This window comes from Vigna umbellata, chromosome 10, assembly GCF_029865625.1.
Source record: "Vigna umbellata cultivar VRB3 chromosome 10, Vumbellata_1.0, whole genome shotgun sequence".
NCBI classification, from domain to species: Eukaryota; Viridiplantae; Streptophyta; class Magnoliopsida; order Fabales; family Fabaceae; genus Vigna; species Vigna umbellata.
The window spans coordinates 10,503,805-10,524,681 of record NC_142174.1 but is presented as its reverse complement, the minus strand read 5'-3'; the positions used below and the strand labels follow the sequence as shown (position 1 = coordinate 10,524,681).

The 20,877-nt window shown below is 35.6% G+C and overlaps 4 protein-coding genes across 5 annotated transcripts; 2 read left to right on the top strand and 2 right to left on the bottom strand.

The window, feature by feature from the left end:
- The first annotated feature begins 1,010 nt into the window (after window positions 1–1,010).
- Window positions 1,011–6,429, top strand: LOC124841319 (uncharacterized). Its single transcript, XM_047317574.2, has 10 exons — window positions 1,011–2,066; window positions 2,221–2,330; window positions 2,428–2,490; window positions 2,612–2,698; window positions 2,998–3,163; window positions 3,442–3,634; window positions 4,020–4,831; window positions 5,078–5,689; window positions 5,794–5,859; window positions 6,215–6,429. The coding sequence occupies exons 1-10, from the start codon at window positions 1,497–1,499 to the stop codon at window positions 6,329–6,331; spliced, it is 2,796 nt and encodes a 931-aa protein (XP_047173530.1). The 5' UTR covers window positions 1,011–1,496; the 3' UTR covers window positions 6,332–6,429.
- A 2,308-nt stretch (window positions 6,430–8,737) lies between these two features.
- On the bottom strand, window positions 8,738–11,600 carry LOC124841340 (exosome complex component RRP45A-like). Its single transcript, XM_047317593.2, has 5 exons — window positions 10,876–11,600; window positions 10,609–10,797; window positions 10,239–10,495; window positions 9,492–9,550; window positions 8,738–9,259 (listed from the first exon to the last, which is right to left on the bottom strand). The coding sequence occupies exons 1-5, from the start codon at window positions 11,512–11,514 to the stop codon at window positions 9,057–9,059; spliced, it is 1,347 nt and encodes a 448-aa protein (XP_047173549.1). The 5' UTR covers window positions 11,515–11,600; the 3' UTR covers window positions 8,738–9,056.
- A 779-nt stretch (window positions 11,601–12,379) lies between these two features.
- LOC124841330 (putative serine/threonine-protein kinase At1g54610) lies at window positions 12,380–16,631 on the bottom strand. Its single transcript, XM_047317584.2, has 8 exons — window positions 15,481–16,631; window positions 15,106–15,390; window positions 14,502–14,819; window positions 13,917–14,144; window positions 13,530–13,630; window positions 13,206–13,320; window positions 12,832–13,107; window positions 12,380–12,517 (listed from the first exon to the last, which is right to left on the bottom strand). The coding sequence occupies exons 1-8, from the start codon at window positions 15,925–15,927 to the stop codon at window positions 12,380–12,382; spliced, it is 1,908 nt and encodes a 635-aa protein (XP_047173540.1). The 5' UTR covers window positions 15,928–16,631.
- Window positions 16,632–18,019: 1,388 nt separating this feature from the next.
- AAE1 (acyl activating enzyme 1) lies at window positions 18,020–20,030 on the top strand. Of its 2 annotated transcripts, none has more exons than XM_088100847.1 (2): window positions 18,020–18,315; window positions 18,646–20,030. In XM_088100847.1, exons 1-2 carry the CDS (start codon window positions 18,056–18,058, stop codon window positions 19,919–19,921), a joined length of 1,536 nt encoding a protein of 511 aa, XP_087956973.1. In that variant the 5' UTR covers window positions 18,020–18,055; the 3' UTR covers window positions 19,922–20,030. The 2 variants fall into 2 exon arrangements, with proteins under 2 accessions (XP_087956973.1, XP_047173519.1); XM_047317563.2 differs by having other exon boundaries at window positions 18,026–18,315; window positions 18,467–20,030.
- Window positions 20,031–20,877: the final 847 nt, after the last annotated feature.

Genomic DNA, 20,877 nt, shown 5'->3' with positions numbered 1-20,877 from the left:
GGGCTAAGCTGCAAATTTTCAGTGGCTGAAAGAAAACCCCCTTGTCATTCTGATACGATATTTTGATGACTTTATACTGAAAGAGTCCAAAAGTAGAATAGGAATAGGAGAGGAGCACCATTTATATGATAGGCATCTCATGAGATGAAACCAATTCATGGAAGCACAACCACTGATCACAGTATTCATAAAGTAGCCTATGCGTCATATCAACTTTTGGTCCGAATCAAGAATCTTAACAAATGTTTCACCACTATTCTTCACAGTCATGCACACAAACCAAGATAATCATAAACTAAAAATAAAAATGAAGTGTTGAATATGTTTTTAACTCCAAATGTTAGATACATTGTAGTCTTATAAAATATAAGAATGACATGTATTGACCAACGATAAAGTCAATTTAAAATACATAAGTAGTAAATTTCATTTTACAAATTCATTTTATGTGATTGAATTAAATTTAAAGTTTATTTCTTAACATGATGATATCACAATCATGAATTAGAACCTATTCTAACAAAAAATTTTGTTTGTTTTGTCTAGTGTATCACTTACTATAGATTTTTTTGAACCATTTATTGATGCTTAGTTTTACGTTTAATATATATATATATATATGTGTGTACATATATATATGTATGTATATATACATACATATGTATCTAGATGCATATGTATACCTACATATCTATACCTACATATCTATATATATATATATATATATATATATATATGAGGAGAATATACTGAAAGTCTTATACCTATTAAAAATAAGACTACTTTAGAGTAGAAATTTCACTTCTGAATGTAGAAATTAAAAACATTTAAAAAAAATAAATGACACAGCTTTTAAGTGTATCAGTAATACCGTTATAACTTTTCTTGTAAAATATATCCTTTTTCTTGAGAAAAAATGTATGCATTGAATTCTAAAGATAAACCGGGTGTCTGAGTTCAAATTTTGATATAAAGAGATATTGGTGAAGAAAAAGAAGATATGTTAAAAGGGAGCCAGAAATGAATGAAAGCATATGCGAAAGACACTTCCACCACTAGTGTAATTTGGTATCAATAATTACCTCCAAAGCTGAGAAACTGAGGCCATGTATGTTCTGCTATTATCTTGTGGTGATTCTAGAGGTAGTAGTGATTAAATTCTAAGAATCATAATAGTTGTATAGTAGTAGTATGGTCCAACAATTATTAAACCTTCCCTTTCTCTCTTCTTTTCGTCATGGCGACTTCTCAAATTGACGTCCCACATAATAAATTCTCTTGGTCTTGGGGACCATGACAACAGTATTTTCCATGAAGTTTGGCCATGAACAGATAACGGCGATATTCGAAGTTATTGAACAAAATGGTGCATTTGGGGTACAGGTACTTCAAAAAGAACCAAACTGGTCGTAGAGCAGCTTACAAAACAAAACAAGTATTTATGTTTGGTTTATCTCTGCTCTTTGTCTGGCTTGGTTTCCAATGACAACATCACCATGCCAATATTCCATTTGATATATGCCATCTGGGGACTTTTGTCTTTCGCCTGCTTCTTTATGGTTGTGATTTGTGCTTCATGGTGCCCATATCAAAATTTCCAACAAAGCAATCAACGATTTGAGCAGAAAACAGATAAGTTTTGGGTGTTCAGTGAGCAAACTGAGAGATGGGTTGAGGCAAAACTTCCCTATGATCTTCTCTCTTGTGTTGACGGTGACTGTAGAAAAGTGGGGTCAATACTTCAGACGGAGAAGAAGACCACACAAGAAGAGCTGGACCTTGAAGACAAACTTGATGAAGAAAAGACAAGTGATGAAAATAAGGATAGTAAAATGGAATCAGAGGCTGTGGTTCTACCACAGAGGAAGAGAATTTCCTTGACTAAAATATCTGAAACATCTGTGTGGGTCAGTGGTGAAAGTGGGTCAATCTATGAGAGGTTTTGGAATGGAATGGAATGGGTGATTGTCTCTCATGATTTGCCTGTATCAGCAGGAAGTGCTATATCAGTTTTTGTCATCAATCAGACGATTCTTGCTCTATCAGAAGCAGGGAAATTATACCAGGTAAAGAATTATCCATTAAGTTAAAAGATACATGCCATGAATCGTATGTTAAATATTATGTTAAGATTCAGCTCTTGGATAAGTATTCAATGCAAAATTTGTTGGAAATTGAAACTGCAAAAATTGGCCTTGTCTCATGGATTTTGCTATGCAGATAAGAGGCCAACATGGTGAAAGTTCTGAACCAGTTTGGGTTGAATTCACACCTACTTATCCTGAGAAAAATCTTCTGATAAAGTCTGGAGTTGCTTCGCGTGATGGACAGTAAGTGAAGTTTTAATTTCTGAGATCGAACATATGCACCTTGATCATTGCTAATGCAGTCTCTTGATGTCTCTTGTGTTGTTGCATTGTGGAGCAGGAGAGCCTATTTCTGTACAAAGAATGAAACACTAGTAGAACTTGCTTGGGTTGAGCCCCCGAGGTAAAACTCAAGTTTTGGTGAAAATCTTAGTAACTAGGATGTTAAATCCTAAACACTATCCTTTAAAAAATGGATTCCAGGGTATTGCTAATTTCACGTCAATCTTGACAATATAGAACAGATGGATAAATCATGGCCAACCAGCTGGAGCAAATGTAGCAGCAATAGCTGATGCTGCTTCAACAAGAGAAGTAGTATATACCATAAGGTGGGTGGTTCGTGTTTATTGCTTGAGGCACGTTTGTTTCAATTTCATATTTGATAAAGGGTCTCTGATCAGTGCTATGCCTATAAACACGTTGATCAAGGAGTCAACAAGTACAAAATTTGAAGTTGGTATTGCATTGAAAACTGCAGTAGAATGTTTGTTGCACCAGATAAATATAAAGCCTTAGAAAGCATTATTATTCATTACTCTCTTTTAAGGTCTTGTTTTTTTAGTGAGAATAAAAAAGTACTCTTCATCTTTGGATTCTGACATACTTAACAAATGATGTGGTGCTGTAGTTCTGCTGGAGATCTTTACGAATATGACAAAAAATCGAAACCATCATGGAAGAGGCACATATGGCAAGATAAAACATCACAAGCTGCTCCTTTGATGCCATCTAAAGGGTGCAGTTTGCCTGGTTCAAGTGATGATCATTCCGAATCTCTGTTCCTTTTAACAAAGGTCTGTTTTATGAAGTTTATAGTCATTTGCAGAAATAAGTGCCACCAAGACTTCTTTTAGAAACATCAGAAAATTGTGAACTTCCCTCTTTAGACAGTTTGCATAATGGAATTTGGTTGAGGAGAAAAGTGACCAAGGAGAAGCTACATTGAATTTTTTAAAAATGGAATGACTTTTAGCACATCACTTGAACATGGATAACATTGCTTTTTGATGAATTTATTCTGATCAGTCTAGGAGGGTACCATTTTTTTTAAAATACTTTGTTGATCATGCAGGAAGGCTCTTTGGTAGAGAGAAGGTTCCATCAATGGAAGTGGAAATGGGTGGTTCATGGAAGACCCCAAGATCAAAACTTAACATCTATTACACCAGCTCTACAAGATGAATCAGCTGAAACATCCTCCATTTCTTTGTTCTTCACTACATCATATGGATTTGTCTTTGAATATCGAATTCCAAAACAATTAGGTCAGTCATCTCATGTCATAATGCAAGAACTGTTTTAGTTTCCATGTCTGGTTATTTTCTCTGCTATATCAATAGCCTACCTTGCTTTTACTACAGATGAAGAGAAACACAACAACTTTTGTATTTGTTGCATAACCATATTGTATTTCATACTCTGAATCATATTGAAGGCCAAATACAAGAGAAATGATAACTACTCATACTCATACATGTTAAATAAAGATCATGTACCAACTACTACTTTTAGAATACAGTCCGTAAATCCATAACTGAACATCATCACTTATACAACCAAACTAACTGAAATAAATAAACATAATTACAGCAGCAAGAACAAGAGTTTTAAAGTACATTAATTTAACATTTCCAAATAATGAATTTCCAGAAGTATGGAAAAGTCACCAGCATCCTCTCCATGCAAAGGCAGCAAGAGGTATAGCAGGTTTACAATTGTACGTTGGCAGAATACTGTTTCCACTAGATGATGGAAGACTTGCCGAATTACATCCTTTAGGACTAGGTGGTGAAAGTTCAGGACCATCTCAGCCACAAAACATCCGAAGGAAATCATCAACCAAATATGTTTGGTCAATAGTAGATGTGCCAGAGAGTGAGGGATGGAATGCAGAATATTGCACAGAGGAACGTGGCCTCAGGAACTGTCTCACTGGCATAAAAGATGAGTCAGAGGAATCAGTAGTAAGTTCAGTAACAGGTAGGAGAAAGCAAAACCAAGCACAGAATCATTATTTATCTGTGAGTACTTCAGGTGTTAGACTGATTCAAGCTTCAGAAGAATACAATCATGTGCCAGATAACTGGATTAGTAGTAACTTTCGCTTGAGATTGATGGATGTAGGGAAGTCATTTTTCTTAGTAACAGACGATGGTTTGGTTTTTGAATACATTTGCATTGAGAGTGCATGGATATGGCTGAGGCATGAGAGCTTTACACCTATGAAAGGTATATTGAGTAGCTATAATGGAAGCTTATTCATGGTTGATACACATGGGAGTCTGCTCCTTAGAGAAAGAAGAGGCAAGGAGTTAGCATGGAGGAATTGCACTGCTCTGAGGAGAGGACAAAATATTGTTGGAGGTCAACCTTGGGATGGATTACCAGGCCAAGAAAAGAAGGTTACAAATGAAGACACACTCTTCTTTGTGAGCAAAACTGGAAGACTAATGAAGTTAGTGGTAAGTAAACTCTAAAGAATAGAAGAACAGTATCAGAAAATTGATCCTGCTGCAGTATTACATAAGTCCATGGATTTTTCTTTTTTAAAAAATTAAGTTTATATTTAATTGAAATTCTTTTGCCGACCATATTCATATGGATAGAATTACTTGGGAATAAATTCCTGAGACATCAGAATCAATCACAGCACCAAAAGCCAGATATGCAATAATTGGTGAAGTAAATATTATGCATAATTTTCCCAGGTTTCTTTGAAGAAGTTGAAATGGAAAGATTGCAGAAACCCTCCAGATGCTAAGGTTGCATGTATACTAGACCAGGAATTGTTCAGAAAAAATATAGTATTTGTCATTGGAAGAAATGGTCGCCTATATCAGTACAACAAGGTGACTGATTTGTGGCATGAGCATTACCATTCTCAGCATCTGGTTCTATCACAGTCTCCTGGAACTGTTATAAGATCATCATTAAAATCACTCTCAGGTTCCCTCTTCATGGTTTCAAAAGAAGGTGGCCTTGTTGAGTATCAATGGAGCTCAATGTATGGTTGGAACTGGGTGGAACATGGAACACCCAATAGAGATGTAACACTAGTAGGTTCACCAGGTCCAAGCTTTGAAGGCAATCAATTATTTTTCATTGGTTCTGATGGAAAAGTATACCTCAGATACATGGACAAAAAGTCATGGAAGTGGAAGGACTGTGGTTTCCCCCATGTAGGAAATAAACTGATTGAAGCACACTCACAAGGAGGATTCCAAGAAGAGAAAGTAGATTGCACTGATAAAGATTCTGCATCATACTTGAAGAAGGGCCAAACAAACTTTGGTGACCTGAACATTAGATGTGACTCAAAGGTAAATATTGCAGTCCAAAATAATTTGTAGAATATCTGACATCGAATTTAATGCTAAAAACAACACATCCTAGCTCGGTATTGATTGAGTCTGATACGACACAGGTGGCATCTACAAGACCAATTCAATTTTCCAAAGGTTCTGTCATATTTCAGCTCAGAGATGGCAGGGTAAGAACTCGAAGTCAGTGATGACAAATCATATTTTTTAATTTGGTTTGAATATATGATGCTATCCTCTTACTTAACCTCTAGTTTACAACTATGTCCAACTTGAATATAACTTTTTTTGGCTCAATCAAATTGCTTCCAGTGCTAGCATTTGATTATATGATTTTGAAATTAACATGTATCACTCTTCACTAAAGTTGCTGAAGCTTTTCAACATAGAGCAGCAATATCAGATATAATGAACTTCTTCTGCAGATCTATCAAAAGCCAAAGTTATTAGCCATCATCATCATCATCATCATCTTCATAATCTTCATCTTCATCATCATATTTTTGACAATATTTCTTATGACAGTTGGCAGAAATTCAAATGGTAGAGAAGAGAGAATGGGTGTGGTCCCAGATCATTGCCACTCCAGCTAGTCTTTGCTCAGAGAATTATTGGAGTACTGAACCGTACAAACTTTCATGAATTTAATTCGAATGCATTATTGTTGTGAGAAAGACCTACACCGTCATTCAATTATGCATTCTCACATTATATTAATAAAGAAGAGATTATTTTTCACAGCTTCAGTGATTCAAAACACGAGGAAGTAGCAAATATGTAATGCTATTAATGTGTCTCTCTTTCCATTGCTGCAATAACCTTTGATTGGTGGGGATTGTGATGAACAATAGCCTCAAAAGTCACTAAGGGTCTGTTTGGATTATAGAATGAAAAATGAAGTCATTTAGATTCAAGGAAAATAAGTGGAACGGAAAGAAAAATTTGAAATGGATGTGTAAACTTGATTTTAGCCGTTCTTAATAGATTTTCGTATAAATGGCTGTTAAAGTGAAGTGGTTTATTTTAAAAAAATTATTCTCAAAAACAATTTTTAATACATTTGTAATATTTAGAAATTTAATAAAATTAATTATTTTGATTGGTGTATGTGATTTTATCTAAAGTGTTTTATTTTAAAGACATATAATATTATTTATACCCTTTTGATTATTAGGTTTAATTGATTAGTCTTTATCTTCTATTTAATGAATTTCATATAAAGTTTTTAGTAATATAAAACATATTAAAAGACCGTCATGAAAGTGTCCTATTATACTTCCTCTTGAAACAAATCATTTTATGTTTTCTTGAAAATCGAATCCTCTAACTCGAGCAAGAAAAAATACTCGGAATTACAGAAGTCTTAACCTAGTTAATTTTTTTCCATGAAATTTTTATTCTAATTTTGAAAAAATAATTTAAAGCCCAAATTGTAATTAACGTGCTAAATTAATACTGAAGACATGTTGAATTTTCGTGACATTATTATTTGGTAATTTTTTCGAAGAAAACACAAATAATTAAGAAATTAAATCACAAGTAATTTTAAAATATTTGACTCTCCCAGGTGAAAGATTAGGAAAAATTGAATGAAATTTTGAAAATAATTTTTATAGCGCAAATTATAATTAAACGATTAACTTAAAATTTAAACTAGTGTGATAAACTCAATGCTAAATTAATACTTAAGAAATTTTGAAATTTCTTGTAACCATCATCAGGTAAATTTTTTGAAAAGAAAACATAAATAACAAAGAAGTCAAACCATTTTAACTATTACCCGCGGAAACATGTGTGTCTACTTTTCTTTTTTATTTTAACAAAAGTTTATTAAACTATAAAATAAAATTTATCAAAAATAATTATGAAAATAAATACTTAATATATTTTTAATTATTAAATAGTTTTTATTATAAATAATTATTTAAATTTAGAAAATAATTATTAAAAGAATAAAATAATAAAACAATTATTTTAATTTATAAAATAATTAAATTTAGATAACAGTTATTTAAAGGATAAAAATAGAAATATAATTACTTTAATTTAAAATAACAATTACTTAAAAGGTAAAATTAAAAAAAAATGTTCACAGGAAAAAATATTACTTATAAATGTAATTTGAAAAAGATTTGATTCCTTTAAACTACTATAAGCACCCCAACATTTCAGTACAAAAATGAAAGTGAAGATAGTTTCATTTGGGTAAAAACTTGTAGCCCAATTTTATTCGGCAAAACTGGGCCGAATATTTTGTAAACCATTTTTCCCACTCCTATCTCAGTCAAGTAAACATAATTGCATTTTGCAGTAGAAAACTCAATTCAACATGGAAATGGAATGAAAAGGTTTTGATTTCATCCCTTCTCTTTAGTTTCGTTGACTCCATTGAACAACCTCCGAAGAGGTTCTTGGTGAGCATGTGCAATGTGTTAACAGAAAACATATATGATGGTCTGGCTAATTTTAACATCTAGATATTTGACAATTATCACTCTTTTCTGCATATATTCAGTGTTATTTTTCGTTTCTCTATCTATATCTAATTACTTTTGCATTTGATATATTTTAAATTCTTTGGAGTGAAAGGTTAATACCGATTATCGAGATAAAAATGCAATTTTAGATTAAAAGGAAACAAACAACTTGTACCTGACTTTCAACACAAACTTGAACACCAATTTTGTTCGGCATCAGGCTGAAGTGACAGTGTAAAACTCGATCTTAGTTGGTATGACGCATGTCATTGTCTTCTTGATTAACTCTAAATAGGATCAGTCAAGATCGGTAGTTCGCATCATCAACAAACTCACCCAAGCCAGTTCTAGAGTCTGCTGGATGATGATATATCATACATGTTTTTCTTATTTTTCTTGCTATTTTTATATAAAACACAGAATATCTTGCAATATTACAAGGAATTGAGCAGTAGTAATCTATATTAACCAATCTAATGCTTAAACATGATTTCAGAAACTAGAAGGCAATAACAAACAATCATGCATGCACACTTAAAGAGTGCGAGGAATGGAACTTCAAGTGCCAAAATGTTACAAAACCCATATATTATTATCTCAGTATTAGGAATTTCTATTGCGGAAATATAATTGAGATTCAATTGTCAATCTAATGTTTACAACGTACAAGAAGAAACAAAAATGAAGTACAGGCTGTAAAGTTCAGTCAACTTCATGTGCACGTGCATCTTTTTTCCTATTTGCAATACTAAATAGACCTTTTCCCCAGAACATGAAACCCTTGCTTCTACCAAAATTGGGAACATTGGAACTCAATTCTCAGTTTCAACGGGTATACAAGCACATGCTTTGAAGATGAACGGCAATAAGTCAAAAACTCATTAACTAATTTAATTTTCGTTACTGGAAGATACTTTTTTTCTCCTCTTATGTTTGGGCTTGACGGCATCCTTCAGAGTCTTACCTTCGTTACTCTGTCCACCAGTTAGAGACTTGTCAATTGGAGAAAGATCTGTATTAATTTCCGGTGGTAGTTCCTTGGGCTTAGTCTCATGTCTTGAATCCTTTGGTTTACTAGGAGGAACTGACGGTCCTGCATATTATACAGCTATTCTAATGAGTGGAGACAACATTAGACGACATACACACTGATAAATTGATAGACACCAACTTATCATATGAAATTAAAATGAATCCTAATAAGAAAAAAGCCTAAATAGAAGCAACAGAAGAAAATGATGAATACAACAGAAAAAAGCCACAGATTCCATCACAATTCACATAACAGCTAATTTCATAATTGAAGATGAAAGAGCGGCTATTACCCCGTGAAGCTAGAGAAGCTTTTAGAAGATCTGGATCTACAGACTCTGAGTAGGGATCCCTGAGGAAATGAAGGAACAGTTGGAAAGATATAAAATGCATTTTAATTAAATTTAAAAGAACAAATATATCTAATTAGCATAGATAAAATTAAAAATGGAAGAATCTCAAAATGATATGTTTATGATTTTAAGGAGAGAAAAGTCTTTAAATTCGTGTCTTTAAATTCGTGCAACTCTGAATCAGTAAGTTTGAAATCAAATATAATTATTGCCTCATTGACCCTAAATGATATTGTTGTACCAAGACTCAATTATATGAAGAAATTAATTCATTTTTATGTTTATAAATATAAATTTATTTATGAACCATTTATGAACTTTGATCTTATGAGCAGGCAGTGAAAAACTACCAGACTTCATCCTTGTGATTTGCTACTTTTGCTTTGTCAGAGTTGAATTATTTTTGCAAAAAGAGTAACATGTTACTGATATATATAAATATCACTGAAACAACCTTTTAATATCGATTTCTGTATATCACAATCTCTAACTAGTTTAGTCTATAAGTGGAATCCATGAAACATAAACTCTCGAATTTGACACTATACTTTGTAAGTTGTAATAGTGATTACCAGTTTCATTTTCGTTTATATACAGTGATTAGAACCAACTAGACTATACAAAAATTTCAAATCTAAAATACAATAAAAGGAAAACTATTAGTTCTTGAACTAGCTGATATCATACCAACTTGAAGGTCCACCAGTGAAATTCTTGGAGTTTCCATCCTTACTATGTTCTTGTCCTGATGGCGTGGCTTCACATTCCATAAAATTTTCCTCTTCTTTCAGCTTCAATTTGTCCAAACCGGTACCATCCTCAACTCCAACTAATTGATTTTGTTTTTCACCTATTCCAGCTGGAGCACCACCTACATCCATAGCAACAGACGAAGGGTGCCGCTTAATCTTCCGCAACGCCCTTTCGTTGTTGTGTACTTCAACCTAATCAGAACACACAACAACAACAAGCAATTTACCAAACAGCATAAACTACACAATTAATATTACCCTTAGACTAGTGTAGCAATGTTGCACGAAAGAAAAAGAGAACTCACAGCATCCTTAATCTTAGTTGTAATATCAATAGCTTTAGAATGAGCAAGTTTCAAGCAATGCATGATAAATCTCTGAGATACACCCTCTCCACCAGCCTTCTGAATAGCACAAACGTCGCCGTTTGAATTAAGCGTCGCAGTCATGCGTCCTGTCATCACACACTCTTCTTCATTCGTCGGATCTATCACCTACACACATAAACCCTAAACCCTAACTAAAACCTCCAAAACCAAAATCAGACAAAAAAGAGAAAAAGGAAACCGTACGAGGAGATTTTCAATGCTGAAAAACCCAAACGTAATGGCAATCGGGAGATGATGTATAATCAACGGTATCGGATCGCGCTCTTCAGGAGGATGCACCACCACTTCCTGGCCGTCTTCCCCGGCCAGCGAGCATTCCGGCCGTCGGAACGTCAGCAGTGCAGCCAGCGCCGCGATATTGGCAGCGTCAACGAGATTTCCGGCATTGTCGATAATGTGGATATCGACGCGAATGGCCCATACGAGTTTGCCGGAGAGTACGCAGAGCGATTCAGTGTCGATGGCACGGCTTTCGCGCAGGCCGCGGTCGACGACGCGGCCCAGCTCGACGGCTGACTCCGCTGGGCGGCCGGGTTCGAAGGAGGGGTCGGCCATGGGAGAGAACTCGGTGAAGATGGAGAGGGAGCCTTCGTTGGGCCTGTCTTTGTATGGCCTAACGAGTTGGGCGGAGACGAAGGTGACGACGTGGGTTTGGCCCAAATGGACCTCCGCGGAGCCGTCTTGCTTGGCCAGCTTGATGGTGAGCTTGCGGTGGTCGGAGGGGCGGCGGCCGTCGACACGTAGGTCCGTCAGGAGAGCCGCTTCGATGAATTTGTTGTCGTTGAGAGGCATTCGCCAGCTGTTTGCTAGCCTCTGCTCCATCTCCGATACCTCTGCTTCTCAATATTTGGGTATTAGGGCAAACCTATTCTGAATCACTGCGCGTGGGTATTAGGAAAAGAATACTTTGACACTGTTAAAGGAATTCACATTTGACACGCTGTGGGACCCAATTATTGTGAATGTGAGAAAGGGTATATTTGTGATTTGAGTATGTGGGCGGCTGTAAATGAAACTGTGCGTTTCAGTGATTTGGAGCTTGTGCATTAGGGTCCCGCTCTGATTTCAATTTTTGAAAGGTCCACCGTTTCATTTTGGAAGAGGCAATTTTCGTGCTATGGTTAGGATTGAGAGAGAACGCGAGAAAGAAAAAAAAAGGGAGAACCCATGGCTGCCAACGGAGGCTGGACGTGATCGGAAAAGTTCGTACCGGCGAAGTCGAATTCGAAGGCGAAGTTCGTATCGGACGTGATTGGTGTGGAGCGCGGAAGGTTTGTCCCCTTTCTATTTTCTCCCCTTTGTACTGTTTGAAGAATATAAAAATGAGCTTCTTCTTTTCTCATCATTCTTCTATCTTTCCTTTTATTTTTTATTCATTTTTGAAAACCCTAGTATTAAGCATATGATTTCTAGTATTTTATTTAGTCTCTTAAAATTATCAAGATATGTATAGGTATTTTTATACAAATCCAATACAAGATATGAATTTTTTTACCATTGCATTGTTAAATCATTGGTTGCGCTGAAGATGCAATGGACCTGCGTGTGTAAATGTACCTTTGCATCATCAATAATGCATCGTTAAGAATGCATGGTACATGTTTGTCTTCTTGCCACAGAGACAACCCAGTTTCTTTTCCTTAAAGATTTTACATTGCAGTCCCTTTTGAGCACAATGGTAATGGTTTTACAGATTGGCCTTTTTGACGCTACGGAAAACATCTTGCATTAATTTCTCATGCTCTCGAAGCATGTCATCGAGGTTCCCACCCGGAGGCATCAATGGTCCAGAGTAGTGTATCCTATTTTTCTTCGGCATATAACCCTGAAATCACACCACAACAGGTATATAAAAAAACTGTTATGTTATGTTCCTATTATATGTATCTCAGTTTTACTTTCTTTTAATAACATTGGGTATGAAATATTCGCAACCTTTACTTATGATCAGTCTCCGTAGAAAAGTTGACTTACTACTTTTTGTGTGATCTTCTCTCCTAACTTTGTTTTTAACATTTTTAACATTCACAATACTCTCCAACCTTAAATCTTAAGGTTGTATGGTAGGTTCTGTGACTACTGACAAGGTTGCAAACCAGAAATAAGGTGGTAATAAAGAGAAGTTAGATTGTTGTTTACCATGGTGGATTCAACAGCAGACGAGTCTGGTTCCTTTTTGAGGGCAGAGGTACATAAATCTGCTGTTGCAGGATTCAAATGAGACCTCTGATTCTTCAAAGATGGTTCTACTCTCTTGCTCAATGTGGATGATCCTGCTACACTGCCTCGCGTCATTGTAGCAGCATGCGTGAAGCCACCGTGTACACTTACTCTGCCTCCTTCACCGTTCTCCTTGGCCTCCCTATTCTCCTGGCACAGATATTTTTGACGGCACATTATACTGTTTGGTTTCCTCTGCCAATGTTGAAGTATTCATGACCCCGTCAAATCGAATAAAGTTGTCAATAATAATCAATCTCCATGGAAATATATGTTTAGAAGCATAAACATACCAGCATAGATATATTTCCCTGAGCGTTATACTGTGGCGAACCCAGTGCCTTGGTATCTCCTGCTCCTCTTAAAACCGATGCTGGTGCACGTCCTCTAACAGCTTCCTGGTTTTTCCTGATTGAAAATAAAGGTGAAGTTCTATGAATATGGCACTTTTTATCGCAGCATTAAACGGTACCAACACAACGTTCAATGTAATCTTTAATGGGATGCAAATGTTTTAACACAGTCTTGGCTTCCACTATAACATGTATCTCCATCAGAGTTTGGTCACTGTTATTATATGGTTATGTTACTTTGTAGAGAAATAAAACTTTTAATACCTTGTAGCTTCCTTTTGTCGACGCTTGGAATCAAACTCCTTGCTTGGTGAAAACTTTGGTAAACTTGAGGGTTCACAAGGTAAGGGGTTTGTAGTGAAGAACTAGCAAATATGTAACATGAATATAATATGATAAGTAGGATATCCAAAACAGTGGTAGTAAATAGAGCATCATCACTTTGAAAAACTACAGTCAGAAAAGCCTTAAAGAATGTAAGGGGGGAAAAAGTCAGTTGGGGCTCTTGAGTAAAATTCAAAACTTTTAATAGCTGTCAGATGTTTTCATTTAATAAAGCACTAAAAGTGCTTATATAACAGCATAAAAACAGGATTAATTTCCATGTAAAGTATGTCTGAAAAATAAGAATAAAAGGCTTCACAGCATTACCTCACTCTCGAGTGCGGAAGTTGCTGATCCTCGAGCCTCTGGTTCTATTGTCAGAAGCTTATCAACAAGAGCCAATGCCGGAGAAGAAAATTTTTCAAATGTTTCTGAAATTTGGCGGTTGTAAGTGTGTTGTGGCTTAAAACTTGTTGCATGAGGAAATTTTGTTCTCTGCCAATAGTCTTCAGATGGTGAACCACAAAGTTTAAAAATTTTGTGCATTTGTTCCACCTGCATAAATTAAATCACTCTCAAAGTTAAATTGCAACTCTTTGTCTGTGCTTAGTAGTAATAGAAATTCCATGCTTATTATGCTCTTCCGTTTACTTGGTTAGGAACCTTCTACTTCAATGTGCTTATTTTGAAAGTGACATCTGTACAGTTTTTACGCTTGGATTTGGCTTGAACATATAAACTAAAACACAGGCTTAAAATGAGTAAAATTAGGAAGAATGGCACACACCACACCACACCACACCACGTAGTCAGAAAATGTTAAATCAAATGACAGAAGTAGTCAGAATTTTTAGAAAAACGACACCATTTCAGTACAAGTGCTAATTATGAACATTGGTTCATGAAACCAACCTCTGTTCTTCCAGGCATGATCGGCTTCCCCGCTAGCAATTCGGCCAGAATGCAACCAACACTCCACAAGTCAATTGCTTCACCATACTCTGTAGCACCCAGCAAAAGCTCAGGTGCCCTATACCACAGAGTCACAACACGACTAGTCAATGGCTGCTTTTTTTCAGGATCATATACTGTTGCAAGACCAAAATCTCCTATTTTAAGATTTCCATTGTTGTCAATAAGAAGATTTGAACCCTTGATGTCACGGTGCAGCACACCACGACTGTGGCAATGTTGAAGCCCACGAAGCAGTTGCTGCAGAAAACATTTTATCTGCAAAGCGAACAAGAAAATAATTGAATAACGTACAGCTAAAAAACTACAATTCATTTTTCCAAACAACTTAATAGCCATCCACTCTTCTTTTCCTTAACCACAATGTAACTTCAATTTATACTTTCAACAGAATGCATCTCAACTCTTGTTGGTTTAAAAATGAAAGAAAAGCTGCCTGTGACCAGAATCCACTCGAGGTAATCATCATTAACTCCTTAGAAATTTGTTAAAGAATAGTAGCTATTTAAAAGTACTTGTAAGTCTTAACATGCAGGGCATGTACCTGTGATTCAGTTAACTTCAAGCCATGTACAGTTGCTAGCCCAGCGAGGTCATGTTCCATGTATTCAAAAACAAGGTACAAACTGGTGGACGTTCTTGAAGTAACAAGACCCTCGAGCTTCATGACATTGGGATGGTCAAGTTGACGCATAATATAGATTTCTCTTGCCATGAACCGAACACTTTCCACATCTGCACTTGAAAACCGAACCTTCTTCAAAGCCACAATTTTACCAGTCTCAAGGTCACGAGCTTTATGCACACTGCTATAAGCCCCTTGTCCAACCTGCACACACAGCATTCACTTGCATGTAAACTAGTTGAAACATTTATAAAGAAAAAGGGTGGCATGAAGAAGTGATATTTTGAAACTAACTTGGCCTAATTTTTCAAAAGAGTCTGCCCGTCGAGGCACCCACCCTTTGATGGCTTCTGCTGCCACTGAAGATAACCAAATCGGCCATCCGGAATCAACTTGTTCTCCTGCAATATGCTGCACGCTAAGTATTCTGCTCATCATCGGCATTCTGTCATCTACACCACAACTCACTGTCACGCGCCTCTTCTGCTGGCCTTGTGTGGCATCTGAGTGGTTGCTTTTATCCTCTGCAGTCACTACGACAGACCCTCTAATTGCTTGTGTTGATGTGTCAACAATAAGGGGAACCGAACCATCCGTGCCTCTAGTACTATCTGACTGTGCAGTTGAGACAGAAGGAGCAACCAGTTGCACTGAAGACTTGTTCGACTCTTTTTCTCTTTCTTTCTCTTTCTCATACTCATCAACTTTGTCTTTGTTTTCTTTTGAGCAGATGCACCCCATATTCTTACAAAAGGGGTGTTGCTTTGTTTCTCCAATCAATCAACAAATCACTACCTTTTTGTGAAACTTGTTAAGCAACTGGGTAGTACACTTGTATTTTCTTGGGAACCCAGAAGCTCCCACCCTACTACAAAGGCGATCATGCCAGTGGAAAATCCACCAACAAAATCAATGTTGCAATGTGTCTATCAACTTACATCCCACGTAACAAGAATTCATAAAGAACCAATATAAAAAATTCTGCTGTGGATTTCAAAATTCAATGCTTTACACCTCTCCCAGATTGTAGAATCTTAAAACTCAAATGCCAAATGGCTTGAGATTTTGAAAATGAAGCGCTGTAAATGAATAAATGAACAGGAAATGTATAACCACGGAAGAACAAACAAAGAAGGGATTCCCCAATCAGAGGGTTGACAATTGAATCGAAAAGGAGGTAGATGAATAGGAATGAAGGAAAAGAGCTCAAATTCCTTGATCTTTGAATGGTGAAAAGGCTAAAACCATGTGGAGAAATTGCTGCAATGGAAACAGGGCACAACAACAATAACAACAACAATGCACGATGATTTTCTTGGTTCTTTGTTGAAATGGAAAGAAAAAGAAAATGTTTTTAATTGTTGTTATGTTGTGTACAGAGGAAAAGCTGGAGGTTGAAGGGAGGAAAGGACATTAACGGAAAATTGAAAAAAAGAAAAAAGAGTTTAATTGCTTATGAGGAAAATGGTTGGAGGGATGAAAACAGAGACGAGAGAGTTTCGGGTTGTGTGCGAGAAATGCGAATCACCCAGAATTCCACATTCAACGTCGCTGGAATGTTTCCATTAATTTAACATATTGTTAAACCAACTTTAACACCGAATTAACGTTAAAACATAACATCTAAGGTTTAAATATATTTTTGTTTCTGTTTTTTATCTAATAAGGCTCATTTCAACGTAACATGTCTATACTACTTGATAATATTCCATATTTTGTTTTCAATTTTATTTTTTAAATTAAAATATATTTTTTATCAATTTTAAATTTTAAGTTATTTTTTTTTAATTTAACTCTTTTTTCTTAAATTTATTTATTTTAATTAAAACAATTATTATTTTAAAAAATTATCTAAAAAATAAACATTACAAACATTGAAATTGTAGAAATTATTTAATTTTACTTTAATAATAAAAAAATATTATTTTTTGTTATTATAATTATTTTAAAGTTTAACAAATTTAACCAGAATAAAATAAATATATAGTCTTAAAAGCTATTATTGCGCCTTTTTAATACAATAATAATGGTAACATTGTTTTCGTTAGATTCAAGTGAAATTTTTATTTGAATGGATTAAAACAAAAAGGAAAAAAACTTCATATTAATAGTATATATATATATATATATATATTTCTTTTTATTATAAATGTGAAAAATAAAGTCAATTAGTGGACTTTTATTTTTTTTATTGTGAATCAGGGAAGACATGTGTTTACATTTTGTTTTTAGGATAGTAAAAAATAATAAATATTATTGTTATAATTACAGAAATAAAATAATTTCTATTTATTTTATATGTTTAAATTTAAAAAAAAATTGTAAAAAGAAAAAGTGGTTAAACTTAGAGAAATAATTATTAAAAAGTAAATTTAAAAGAAATATTATTTAAAAAGTGAAATTGAAAAATAAATATGAATATAGATGAAACGATATTGAAGAAAAAAAGTTTGTCTAATTCTTTGAGGTTTGGATTATAAAAATGTAACAGTTTTTTTAGTGACTTATTTGTTGACAGGAAAATAACCTGCTGGTAAATATATATATATATATATATATATATATATATATATATATATATATATATATATATTTAATTTATATGATCTATTTCTTAATAACTTTTATCGTATTCATGCATATATTGAAAAGATTCGCACGTGCATAAAAAATTGAGAAAGGATAAGAACGACAAATAAAGTTCCTTAACCAATAAAATACATTCATTTAATTATATTTATTTTACTTTTTGATATAAAATTCTAACACACAACATTATATTATTGTAATAGATTGTAAAATATAAATGAAAGAAAAAGATAAGTATAAATAAAACAAATATAATTAAATAGTAACTGCTTATCCTTGAATGTGGCACGCTCTCAGAGGGTTTCAGAGTAAGGAAAGCCCAAAGGAAAGAGATAGATGGAAGGAAGTATCCGCTGCTCTGCTAACTATGTTCCGCTCACTCCGATCACCTTCTTGGAACGCGCCGCCGTCGTTTACCGCCACAGACCTTCTGTCGTCTTCGGCGACGTTACCTACACGTGGCAACAGACCCACCAGCGCTGCGTCAAACTCGCTTCTTCCATTTCTCAACTCGGTGTCGGTCTTGCTTCCGGCGATGTGGTTTGTTTCTTTCGCTCCCTACCCTTTACCTCAATTTCACTCTTTTCTTTGGATAAAAAGTCAAACTTTTTTTTTTGTTTGGTTTGATTCGTTCGGTTTTAGTGGAACATGATGCATATCGAACTAGTTTTGATTGTTTAAGCTTGATCAGGTTGCTGTATTGGCCCCTAATGTTCCAGCAATGTATGAGCTACATTTTGCTGTTCCGATGTCAGGGGCTGTTCTCTGCACCCTAAATACACGTCACGATTCTGTAATGGTTTCGTTGTTGCTAAAACATTCTGAGGCTAAACTTATTTTTGTTGATTATGAATTACTCGATATTGCTAGGGGAGCACTTCAAATCCTTTCAAAAACCACGACCAATCTTCCCCAGTTGGTCTTAATTTTGGAGTGTGGTGACCGATCACCTCTCCATGCTAGCAACGATTTGATATATGAGGATCTTATAGAAAGAGGGGACCTTGGATTCGAGGTGAGGAGGCCAAAAGATGAATGGGATCCAATCTCACTGAATTACACTTCTGGGACTACATCCAACCCCAAAGGTGTGATCTATAGTCACAGAGGTGCCTATCTTAATTCTCTTGCTACTGTTCTGCTTAACGAGATGAAGTCTATGCCGGTGTACCTGTGGTGTGTTCCCATGTTTCATTGCAATGGTTGGTGCCTCCCTTGGGCAATTGCTGTTCAAGGTGGCACAAATGTCTGCCAAAGAAAAGTGACTGCCGAAGGGATATTTGGCAATATTTTTAGGCACAAGGTTACCCACATGTCAGGTGCACCCACGGTTTTAAACATGATAATCAATTCACCTCCTGAAGTGCGGAAGCCACTTTCTGGGAAGGTGGAAGTGATGACAGGTGGTGCACCCCCTCCGCCGGATGTGATCTTTCGGATGGAAGAGCTAGGATTTGGTGTGACTCATTCCTATGGTTTGACAGAGACTTATGGTCCAGCGTCAATTTGTGCATGGAAACAAGAATGGAACAATCTGTCTCGAGTTGCGCAAGCAAAACTCAAGGCCCGACAAGGAGTGGCTCATGTTGGATTGGAAGATCTAGATATTAAAGATCCCGAAACAATGAAGAGTGTACCGGCCGATGCAAAAACAATCGGTGAGGTGATGTTCAGGGGCAACACTATCATGAATGGTTATCTGAAAGATTTGGAAGCAACAGAAGAAGCATTTAAAGGTGGATGGTTTCGGAGTGGTGATTTGGGAGTGAAGCATCCTGATGGATACATTGAGCTTAAGGATCGGTCAAAGGACATCATAATCTCTGGGGGAGAAAATATCAGCACAATTGAGTTAGAAGGAGTGATTTTCAGTCATCCAGCAGTTCTTGAAGCAGCTGTTGTTGGGAGACCTGATGATCATTGGGGAGAGACACCTTGTGCATTTGTGAAACTCAAGGAGGGTTGCACTGCTACAGAAGAGGAGATTATCCAATTTTGTCGGAATCTTTTGCCTCATTATATGGCTCCTCGAACTGTGGTGTTTGCTGATCTGCCAAAGACATCAACTGGCAAGACACAGAAATTTGTTCTGAGAGAGAAGGCAAGGGCTTTGGGAGGCTTGACTAAGAAAACTAGCCGTTTGTAAACCATGATAATTCTGAAACTTGAATGTGATGTTTCTTAATTCTTGTGCTTTCAGAATGTGATGCTTATTTATACATAAAATAAAAGTTTAATTGTTTTGTTTGTTGCTATTTTCAGTGTGTCAATTTAGTTCTATTTTTTAAAAAGTATCAATTTCATCTCCGTTTTATCTCTATACGCACTTATTTTACATTTGTTCTTCCCTTTCACTCACATTTTATCAATTTCTCACATCATCTCATTCTTCCCACATTTTCTTCACCAAAGGGAACTGACATTAAGTTCAAGATTTTCAAGATTTCTTCTCATTTAAGACAATCAAATCTTCCTCTCGTTGTGTCATGTAAAATCCAAGAAAGCGAAGTGGTCATAAAAATCATAGATCTTGAGGATCTTGTAGTGGTGACATGCACTTATCTTGGTCCAAACGGAATTGAGAGCAAAAAATTTGCCTTTTTATTATTTGTCGCGGTGGAGAAAAGTTGTGTGTTTTCTTAGGTTTGGAAAGAAAAAGAAAGGGTTGGGTTTGACTATGTGCGCGTGGCTGCAAAAAGGATTTTATGAATGACTCTAATAACACCAAATCTAACAATGCTAGCTGTGAAAGAAGAAAAGGAGAAAAGGGACAGTGTTGCCAATGCGAACAATGTCTCAAGTAACAGATAACATCGACAAGATTGGAAGGAGGTGAGGACAATGGCGGTTGTAACATTGCAATGTTATCTTGGATTCATGCTGGTATTTTTGTAGTGGTGTTTGATGCTTGAAGTCGTTGGCCATAGTTCCTTGGAGCTCCTGTTCCGCTTTAACACGAAGGTAGTAGTGGAGAAGGCCCTTTGGAAGTCGATAATTTTTTAAAATCCTAATCCCCAATTTTCACATTAGAAAGATCCAGCCCTAATGGATCATATGTTGTAAATGTCTTTATCACTACACTTCTTTTCTACATCACCACAC

What these genes read in the sequence shown, in the direction of transcription:
- LOC124841319 (XM_047317574.2), top strand. Translation starts at nt 1,497, where the DNA reads ATGCCAATATTCCATTTGATATATGCCATCTGGGGACTTTTGTCTTTC. An exon ending in GCTTGGGTTGAGCCCCCGAG is followed by an intron (nt 2,491 to 2,611) that starts GTAAAACTCAAG and finishes AATATAGAACAG; the next exon opens with ATGGATAAATCATGGCCAAC. An exon ending in GAAGTAGTATATACCATAAG is followed by an intron (nt 2,699 to 2,997) that starts GTGGGTGGTTCG and finishes GTGGTGCTGTAG; the next exon opens with TTCTGCTGGAGATCTTTACG.
- LOC124841330 (XM_047317584.2), bottom strand. Translation starts at nt 15,927, where the DNA reads ATGGGGTGCATCTGCTCAAAAGAAAACAAAGACAAAGTTGATGAGTAT. An exon ending in CTTTTGAAAAATTAGGCCAA is followed by an intron (nt 15,391 to 15,480) that starts GTTAGTTTCAAA and finishes CTGTGTGTGCAG; the next exon opens with GTTGGACAAGGGGCTTATAG. An exon ending in CGACAAAAGGAAGCTACAAG is followed by an intron (nt 13,321 to 13,529) that starts GTATTAAAAGTT and finishes ATTTTCAATCAG; the next exon opens with GAAAAACCAGGAAGCTGTTA.
- AAE1 (XM_047317563.2), top strand. Translation starts at nt 18,112, where the DNA reads ATGGAAGGAAGTATCCGCTGCTCTGCTAACTATGTTCCGCTCACTCCG. An exon ending in GTCTTGCTTCCGGCGATGTG is followed by an intron (nt 18,316 to 18,466) that starts GTTTGTTTCTTT and finishes AAGCTTGATCAG; the next exon opens with GTTGCTGTATTGGCCCCTAA.
- LOC124841340 (XM_047317593.2), bottom strand. Translation starts at nt 11,514, where the DNA reads ATGGAGCAGAGGCTAGCAAACAGCTGGCGAATGCCTCTCAACGACAAC. An exon ending in TCAGCATTGAAAATCTCCTC is followed by an intron (nt 10,798 to 10,875) that starts GTACGGTTTCCT and finishes TTATGTGTGTAG; the next exon opens with GTGATAGATCCGACGAATGA. An exon ending in ACTGGTGGACCTTCAAGTTG is followed by an intron (nt 9,551 to 10,238) that starts GTATGATATCAG and finishes TCATTTCCTCAG; the next exon opens with GGATCCCTACTCAGAGTCTG.